The sequence below is a fragment of the Gavialis gangeticus genome, unplaced genomic scaffold (assembly GCF_001723915.1).
Source record: "Gavialis gangeticus isolate Ggan-Ray unplaced genomic scaffold, GavGan_comp1, whole genome shotgun sequence".
Lineage (NCBI taxonomy): Eukaryota > Metazoa > Chordata > Crocodylia > Gavialidae > Gavialis > Gavialis gangeticus.
The window spans coordinates 8,493,344-8,503,256 of NW_017729029.1; the positions used below are offsets into that span (position 1 = coordinate 8,493,344).

General features: G+C 56.2%; 1 protein-coding gene across 1 annotated transcript in view; it reads right to left on the reverse strand.

The window, feature by feature from the left end:
- SHROOM4 (shroom family member 4) overlaps positions 1-9,913 on the reverse strand; it is a gene marked incomplete at its 5' end in the record, with an annotated part of 65,788 nt that overhangs the window by 25,314 nt on the left and 30,561 nt on the right. The window contains one exon of the mRNA XM_019521002.1: positions 7,062-7,213. Within this exon, the coding sequence (XP_019376547.1) occupies positions 7,062-7,213 (152 nt within the window). The remainder of the gene's footprint in view (positions 1-7,061; positions 7,214-9,913) is intronic.

The window sequence follows — 9,913 nt, forward strand, 5'->3', positions numbered from 1 at the left end:
AGGCACCCCTAGGGAGGCACTCGGAGCCTGGAAGGTGGTCGGGTGCAGTGAGGTGGGTGGCTCAATGCAGGAGCACCCCCTACTGGCCTGCCACATCTGTGACACGGCAAGAGGGATAGATGCTATCAAATGACAAAAGGCCTGCTCTGTTACTGCCAACCGAGGCTGAGCAACCCAGAAGCAGGTGCAGCAAGACCAGAGGCGATGGTGAAGGAGGACACAGGGTGGGGAGCAAGCTAGGCTGGCAGGAGGCAGCAGAGATCAGGGGGACTCTGCCCTGACTGAATAGGTTAGACTGCATTCCACCATATCCAGGGCCTTCCGGACACAAGGAATTGCAGACCAAGGAACAGCACACAAGGGGAGCATTGTACTGAGTCCCTTAGGTTCTTGGTTCCTCTACTCCCTACATGTATGTGCTGGACCCAGGGCTCCAGCCCAATGTGCATCGCAAAGTTGGAGTCCAGGAACAACAGGAACAGCAGCTCAGCAAGGAGCTGGATGAGTCACAGCAAAGGCAGGTTGGGGCTCACAGGCACGAGATGGACATTTTGGCCGCAGGAGTCCTGTGGGAGAGTGTGGATAGAGCTGTGAGCTGACAGCAGTCCCCTTTCCCAGAACAGCCCCCAGCTGGAGGCTTCACAGCTGAGAACCGTGCATGAGGAGGGGGCTCGTGGGAAGAGTGGCTTGAATCAGCGGATCTCAGGATGGTAGCCCAGTCCCTGGACAGGAACTAGAAAACAAGCAGCAAGCAGGCTTAGGATTCTCAGGGAGGAGGAGAGCAGAATTTCAGGCCTAGGGGGGAAGGGAGGGCAGGAAGGGGGCTGGAGCTTGGGGTGTCTATTTCTCGGTTCTGAACAGGACTCAGGAATCAGTAACCTCCTTGGAACTGTTCCTGCCTTGGCATTCAGATCATCCACTGCCAACGCAGCAGGAAGCCCTTCCTGGCATGGGAATGCCCAGGACACACACAGAGCTTGCCCCAAATCATCAGATAGGCTGAGAAGGAAGATAGTCACACAGGAAGGAGGACTGAGGGGCTCCCTCCTTCCAGGGCTTGGTGATGTCTCAAAACCTGAACATGGGTGAGCACTCCACAGGGCTCTGTTAATGGATCTGGGTCAGGATTGAGAGGCAAGAGGATGTCCGTCTGTCCAGGGGCCAGAAGAAAGGCCTGAGAGGAATCAGCAGAGCTGGAGGGGGCAGGGGGGAAACCAAGGACGGGGATTGCAGGGGCTCTTCAGGCTGAGTCTGAGGGGCCTCAGAAGAGCTGGCTGTGCTTGAGCAGGTCAGAGCTGGGATGAGAAGGGGCTGCAGGACAGGACTGATGGATGCCAGCAGACAAGGGTGCATACATGGATGTAACCAGGGTCAGGATAGCAGAGGTCTGCAGGGGCATTCAGACAGTGGTGTTGGGGCCAATGCCCATTGTGGCAGGGAACCAGCTGCTGACACTGATGGGATAATGAAACCCACCAGGCTTCCAGGCTGGCACTGAGCCAGGACAGCAGGCAGAGCCCCTCTCACCTGCACCCACTGCAGCCCCAGTGACCACCAGCAGATGCAGCTACTGGCTCCAAGGCTCCAGGGCCTGCTGGAGAGGTATAGAGGAGGAGGGATGTCAGTCTGGCAATCTCTGCCAGCTCTCAGAGGTGCTGGACAACACAGGCCTGGGCACTGCCTGTATGCTGTATGTATCATTGTGGCGACCACGAAGCAGGGAAGCAGGCAGCGCCAGCACTCAGAACAGGGCAGCAGCAGGCTAGAAGTGGAAAGGAAGCTGCTGAGTGAGGGTCAGGGCTGTGCACCGATAGCACAGCAATAACACCATGATTTATGGGCTCTGTGGGGTCAGCGCTTGGGTGTGAAGAGCAGGTCCCTGCCATGTGCTGCTGCAACTCTGCTCACTTGCACCACGAGAAACAGGAGGCCCTTCTCCTGTAGAGGAGAGGGGCAGCTGATATACCCCACCTCCCTCACAGGGGAACGCCTCGAATGGAGGCCAATTCCCAATGCAAGTCCTCAACAGAGAGCAAGACCAGGGAATAAGTCGAGGAGGCATCTACCACAAAGGCCAGGGGGGCTGGGGGACCCCAGCTTTTTCAGGGTATCCCAGTACCATGTGGCAGAGGCCAGCATCACAAGAATGGCAGCTGCACAGGACCTCTGGATGGGCGTTGAAGAGAGCAGGCAGTCTCAGACCTCTCCTGCCATGACTCTTGGGATAGGGGCAGCCTCAGCTTACATGCGCTGTAGCACCCAGCCTGAAACAGCCCCAAATATAATCAGGGCTTGATTGTCCTGGCCCAACAGCTTAACAGTACCCAGGCCCAGCTTCCAATCCCCAACCAGATAGGGCTGGTCACCCCAACACACTCAAAAGGCCTTACACAAGGGCCACAGCAGCATGCACTCCCTGGACATTTCCCCCCATGGCCTGTTCTAACAGCAGCTCGGATGGAAGTCAAGCTGTTGCTAGGGAGAAGCAGGATACAGCCTCTCTCTCCTGGCAGAAGGGATGACACCTAACAATAACAAATTGGGAGCAGAAGCTCTGCCCTCCCCACCTGGCTCCCAGGCCAGTCTCCATCCAAAGCAAATAGAGCTACTACCCAAGAGAGGTCCAGTGCTCTGGGCAGAGGACCCAGGGCAAGGTGGGGGAGTCCCCTCAAACCCAAGGGCCCCGCACTTACCATGGTGAATTCCAGGGAGCTCCAAGCTGGGCTTCCCCTGAAGCCTCAGGGTGGCAGCATCCCCTGCTACCAACTCGCTACTCTGAATCCATTAACAGCCCTGCCCTTCTTGCAGGGTACAGAGTCCAAGCCCCTCTCCTGTCCCGTGGAGCCCAGGTGCCAACAAAGAGCACCAGGGAGCCAGTGCTTCAGGGCAGTTGTTACCCACCAGGGGCCAGGGCTAGTACTACTGAGACTGATCCCAGTGCGAGGGCTCCTTGCTGGGCAGTGTGGAGCCCTGCCTCCCCAGACTGCACAGCCTATCCCCTGGTCGCTCTGGGGCGAACAGGAGCAGCCAGGAAGGGAGTGAGGAAGTGATGTTTAGGGAAGATAACAATCCGGACAGCAAAGAATTCACTATAATAATGAGAGAGAAAACAGCCAAGAGGGCTGGGTGGGAGAGGATCTGGGGGCTTCCTGGCTCCACAGTGTGGCCACAGAGGAGGAAACTAGGAGAGTGGGCAGCTCCCTGATCTACAAACATCGAGGGCATTGGCTGAAGGGCCCCTGCTGGGCAATGCTTCCGCAGGGAAGGTGGCAGCTGGGGAGCTGCAAGTGGGCTCAGAAAGAGGGTCATGGAGAGACAGTCCCAGGTCATGGGGTCAGTTCCCTCTGCCACTGCAGGCTGATGATGGCTTCCCCTTGCCAAGTCAGCAGGGGGCTGGCAGACTGGGCACAACCTTAGAATGTGGCAAGTCCAGGACACAGGCTGCCTCCCAGGGTCCCTGACTTAGGGATGATGGTTCTGGAGACCACAGGTTTCTGGGGAATCAAAGCCTGGACCAAGGGGTTCAAACCAAAATACACAGCCTGCCCAGTGGGGGCAGCAACTCAATGTATGCCCTGAAGAGGAGACAACAGAGTTGAGCAGCTTACCTCTTCTGCCTATGGTCTGGCCCCTGAGGATATGCTATGCAGACCAGAACTCCTCCAAATTAGAGGCAGGCAGGGGTGAGGAAGAGGCAAACAGCACAGGTGTACATGCCCCAGCATGCTGGAGCACCCCTGCATCAGGGAGTCTTGGGGGAGTTGTGGATTACCTGCAAACATTGGTCAGGGTGTCAAGGAATTACATTGCAACCTTGTGTTTAACAGACACTGGTAGGGCCATGCATGGGCACAGGAAGCCTGGACTCAGGACAACAGGGGGCTGTGGGTCAGCAATGAGGGGCACTAGGCAAGCATTGGCAGCAGGCTAGGCCTGGAGGGGAATTTGCTTGCTAGTTCCCTACATCTGGCAGCCCTTCTCCCCACTCCTCTGCAGGAACCAAAATGCAGTGAACACACAAGTAAGTTAGAAAGCAGTAAATGACTGAAGCATATGACAGGGCAGTACAACATGCCCACCATGGACGTAGAGAGCTCCCACCACCAGGAGCCTTCTCTCAAGCCCTGGGGTTCAGGGCAGTCCCCTCCTCTGCTCAGTTTAGCTATGGCACAGAAAGTATATATTCAGCCTGCAGCCTTACCAAGATCTGTCCTCCCTGCTTGCTCCCTCACTACAGGGGGTAGAGTCCCCATGGACAGGAATTCAAGCTAGAGCCAGCAGTAAAGCAATGGCAGGGGCCCTGGGGACAATAGGCAGTCACTGACCAAGGGGGGCAGTCTGATCTACTCAGGGCTCAGTTGAGCCTGCCTTTGTTTGGACAGCCCCTTGCTGTGAGATCACAGCCTATTCAGTCCTGGATGGACTCTGGCTAGGGCTGAATAGGGATGAATTTTGGGGGCAGAAGAGGGGAAGTGGGAGACACAGTAGGATCTAGGCTACCACACTGGTTCAGCCACCCATGCTCTGCTGCTATTTGTAGCTTGTTTTGCTCAGACTGAAGCAGCTGCAGCCACTTCCCTACCCTGAGGAGCTGGGCTTCTGCTTCCCACAGCCTCCCCCACCAGCCCAACCTGAGCCCTTGCACAGGAAGCCGGGTGGGAAAGAACCGCAGGCAGCATGAGATCATGGGCAAGGAATTCCATAGCCAGCTTTGCCAGGTGGGAAAGACAAGGGAGAAATGGCTGGCCCAGAGCAGCCCTGTCAGCCACAACACAGAGAGTAAGTGTGCCAGGCAGAAGGCTGGCCAGGGCTCTGCAACACTGCCTGCCTCTGCTCTGGCCATAGGACCAGGCCACACCGCAGCTTATGGGCCTGGACTGGTCTGAAGTAGCCACAATGCATGTAGGAATTGTCCTCAGATGGCTGAGTTTGCTTCTATTTCACTCCATCCCAATGTCCAACCAATAGCCAACAGCCCCAGAGGGAGATGCAACACTGGAGCTTCTGACAGAGATTACCAGCTGGAGCTGGGGGCAAAGCTCGAGGGGACAGGGTGATCTGGGCTCATCTGCACTCAAAGACCCCAGGAAGACAACGGAGAACTACCTCAGAGGGGAGGGCACCGAGATCACCTAGGCACAGGCCCCAGGGAACATGACACTGCTGCTTGCCAGCCTGCATCAGAGCTAGGGCTTTGTGAGTCCATCTGTACTAGGGATCAGGAGAGTGGACAATGGACACCATTAAGCCCCTCCTTCTGAGAGAAGCCAGTGGGCAAGGCCCTCTCACTCCCGTTAGAAAGGCTCAGGCTGTGGAGCCAGAGACCACCAGTTACCCAGTCCCACATTGGGATGGTCTCAAGTGAGCCACAAGGAGTGATGGGGAACCAAGAACCAAGCTCTCCCTTCCCCTGCACAGAGCAGGGAGCTGTGGAAGGCCCAGACCAGACACCTTCCCATCACAGAGGACACTCCAACATGTGCTGTGCTGCTCTCCTGGACGAGTGAGGTCTTGGCTGAGAAAGCTCAGGGCCTTTTAGAAAGAAAAAACAGATGCACATTCCAGCCACAGGAGGGTGCCAGAAGCTAAGGCAGCGAGCCACAGGTCTAGAGAGAGCCCCAAGGCCCTGCACCACAGCTCCACACCCCCATGGCAGCAACCGTGGCAGCCTCCACACCTGGCCCTAGCGCCAAGGGGAGGGATGAGTCCACTTGGCCAAAGCTGTGACCTCAACTCTCCAATGCCAGGGTTGGTTCTTGGGTCCACACAGTCCAGCCTCACCTAGAAGCCCAACTCCTTGGTATCTGACATTGAGGAGCAAACCACAGGCAAAGACACTGCAGAGGGTGCCCTTCAGACTAAATAGCATCGAGTTCACATAACTCCTCCCTGCCCCGGGATCACTGTCATAGGGCTGTGGGGTGCCCAGGCAGAGAGGATGGCCCAGCCCAGAGCTCCCTCATACCCCATGAGCTGAGGGAGTTGGGCACCTTCTCAGCAGAGACCTGAGGAGGTTCAGCTCAGCCCCTCAGGGAGAGGTTGCAGCTGCCCTATTGCCCATGTCCCTGGAGCATCAAGTGCCTATGGAGAGGGCCAGCATGGCACTGGACCCTGGACCCAATCTGAATTCAATGCTCAATGCCCAGGCCTCTCTCCCCACTCCATAGCCATACACTTGCTCCCAGCTCAGTGGGGAGAGGGCCAGCACACACATCTAGCTCTGCTCTAGTAGCTTGGGTCAGTGTATCACTGAGGACAGCAAGACCCTCCCCGGCCTCCCACGGCCAGAATCAACTCTCAAATCATGCTGGAAGATAAGGTCACATCCCTGTGGAGGTGCAGGGGAAGCACACACAGCTTATCTTTCTGCAAGCAGAGGAGATGCAGTCTGCCCATAACACTACACCCCCCCCACCACCACCACAGTAAGCAGGAAGCCCAGTCCAGCTCATATAGCCTCCCACCCTCAGGTCACCTCCCACCTGATCCCAAACTCCCTTCTGCCACAGGATAGCAAGGCCTAGCTGAGGACAGAGTGGGACAAGCAGGCAAAGCAGAAGAGGCCCAGTCCCCACCTCTGACCCCACACACAACACGGCCAGCCCTGGATCCAGGCCCAGGCACAGGGCTCCCTACATGCAGCTGAGTCAGTGGCACAGAGGGCTCCCTCCAAAAGAATGAACAGGGCCTGTGCTTTCTGGGACAACCCCTCAGCCCCATGGTTTCCAGGGATGCTGCTGGCACAACTCACAGCATATACTACACGCCTGTCAGGGGATTGAGGGGTGCCTGCACACAGACCCACAGCCCAGCTGCCTCAGACAGCTCCCCAGTATGCCTGGGACTGGGGTAGAGATTTCTCAGTTAGCAAGACACCTGATGGCTTCCTCCATCTGTCCTTCCCTAGGGCCTGGCATTGCAGACTCAGCTTCAAGACCAAGGCTCTGTTCAACCACTGCATGCATCCCCCCCCCACATTCCTCCTCAAGTTTGACCCAGCCCAATGCCACTCTTAGCCATTTCATATCTACCTGCTCTATGCCACTGCCAGCCGGCCCTACCTGCGGATGATCATCTTCAACGTCCTGTAGGAGCCCTTGATGAGGATGAGGGCCTCCTGCCGGGAGCCATACAGAGGAGTGCCATTAATGTTCACCAGCTCATCCCCAGTCCGCATCTTCCTGGAGAGGGCTGCCTTGCCGCCATCCTCAATCTGGAGACAACACAGAGCCAGAAGATCAGACAGGCCAGGAGGCAGCGGTGCCAAGGGATCTCCCAGCTTCCTGGAGACACTACAGCTCTGTGGTGCTCTGCTACAGCTCTGACTGGCTAGGCAGGGAAAGTGCATCTGCACACTCACTGGCCAGCCCTTGCCCACAATGGCTGAGGTCAGGTGCTCAGACAGGCATGTCAGCAGAGTCCAAGCCCAGATGCTTGGTCCCACATTACCAGGGCTCCCTCCATCCTGACATGACAAGCCCCAGCATCCAGCACCAGTGCAGTCCCCTGACACTCCCAACACACACACGCCTCCCTGCCCCAATACCAGCACAACATACAGCATCACCCCTGCTCCCTCCCTTCTTCCCAGGCCCAGCTGGGGACAAGATAATTGATCTCCTGGGTTACAGGGAGCTGCCCCTTGGATCGCCAATGCCCACTGTGCGTAGACACCTTCCATCCAGCAGAAGGGCTCAGCTGGCCAAGGCCAGGAGGAACCAGGATGACAGCAACCCCTACCCTGTTGCAGAGCCTCTGAGCCAGCCTTCCAGACAGACCCTGCTCGGTGGAGAGGCTAGAGGCACCACTGCATTAGCCATGGAAACCCAAAGCCCTGCAGGGACACTCTAGTCCTATCTCCATGTCCCTTCCCTTGCTTCAAGCACTCAACTGTGTGGAGCCAAATCAAGGATGGAAAGAAGCCACACAAACCCACCATGCATCCACTTTGTCTACAGGAAGGTGCTAGCACATCAGGAAGTTAAAAGGGCACAAGCAAGGAGCAGCAGAGCATGTCATGCACCTCCCCACATCCACCAAGCCATGCCCAGAGCCCTTGTCCACCCAGGAGCTGACTGGGTGAATGCTGGGGAGCCATTCCTGGGATGCTTCAGCTGGCTCTGATGGGACAGGCTGCTTCCACTTCTTTCCCTCACTCACAGCCATTCAGGACCAAGAGAGCCCCTGAGAGCTCCACCTGGCTCCAGTCACCATCCAGCAGGGCATGCCAGGCCTTTACTATGTCTAACTGTTGCACAGATTCACTTACCATCTGTGCTCTAGTAAGCGGGAACATAATCTCATCTCCAGGCCAACTAGCCAGCACTGTTAATTAACACAGCATGCTTGGAAGGGAGGGAGAGAGGAGCAGGAATCAGAGCTGGGTCTCCCCAACCCCCAGCACATCCCCATGGCCACTCCTCCATGTGGTCTGGAGGATCTCAGCTCGGTTCTAAGGGGACAATTGTCCACACCACAAAAGCCACAATTGGCCTCCCCAGAACAGGCAGCTGCAGCAGAGTCAAGGCCCAGACAGCTCTGCCACAAGCTGTTCTAAGACTAGGCCTGTCAATCCTGCACCAGACGCTGCTGTGACAGGCATGTTATGAAAGAGAGAGAAAGAACCTCCGCTTAGGCAGGGGTGTCAAACTGGTTTGCCCCCCCACGGGGCTGGATCTGGACCACAGGGCTCCTTGAAGTCTGGATCTAGATAAGGAGCATTAGGGAGCCACAGGGTCAACACAGCTACTGCTCACCCCCTGCCATCAAAATGAGTCTCCAGAAGGGCTCTGTACCCTGAATTTCAGCAGTGGGCCCTGTCCCTGAATTCCTGCCCCCTCCAGGAGCCCTGCAAACTGGATCCAGTCCATGGGCCATACATTTGACACCCTTGCACTGAGCAAAGGGAATCATCCTGATAAAGCGTCATAAGAGGCTTGTGACAGGGGTGGCTCATACGAGGAAACAATTTCTTAGAAAGAAATTTCACTGGTGGATCAGATCCCCTGGCCATGTGCTGCAGCAGAGAACAGTCACAGACATCAGGTGGTTGGGAATGTCATGGCCCTGGCAGAGCTGAGCTGACCCCTTGTGTCAGCTGGGCTCTGCTCGTGGTTCAAAGAGAAGCAGGGGATGGGGCCTCTTCATCTGGCCAGTGCTGCCTGCTCTAAGGTGCTGTGGATACTCTCATTAAACCCCTCTCCTGGGCCCAGCCTCCTGAGCCCTGCCCCAGGAAGGCTCCTGATTGCATGCTCTGCTGTGCACTGTGTACAATACCTCCCGCCTGCTGCTGGGACAGGGGTTAATAGAGACCAGATGAGGAAGGATGGATTTAATGACTGTGGCATAAACAGAGAAAACAAAAATCAACAGCCTCAGTGGGTTCAAAGAGTGAAGTGATTCATAGATTTCATAGACATTAGGGCTGGAAGGGACCTGGAAGATCGAGTCCAGCCCCCCCACCCAAAAAGCAGGAAGTCAGCTCGGGTCATAGGACCCCAGCAAGATAAGCATCTAATTTACTCTTGAAGGTGTTCAATGTAGGTGCTTGAACCATCTCCAATGGCAGGCTGTTCCAGACCTTGGGGGCTCGGACAGTAAAGAAATTCTTCCTTATGTCCAGCCTGAAACAGTCTTGCAGTAGTTTATAACCGTTCGACCTTGTCATCCCTTGGGGCGCTCTGGTGAACAAACGTTCCCCCAGGTACTGGTGGTCACCCCTGATAAACTTACAGGTGGCCATCAGATCACCCCTGAGCCTGCATTTTTCTAAAGATCCCCCTGGTTCTCAGCCTGTCATCATAAGGTCTGTTTTCCTAACCTCTGATCACGTGTGTGGCTCTTCTCTGGACTCTCTCAAGCTTCTCCACATCCTTTTTGAATTGTGTAGCCCAAAACTGGATGCAGTACTCCA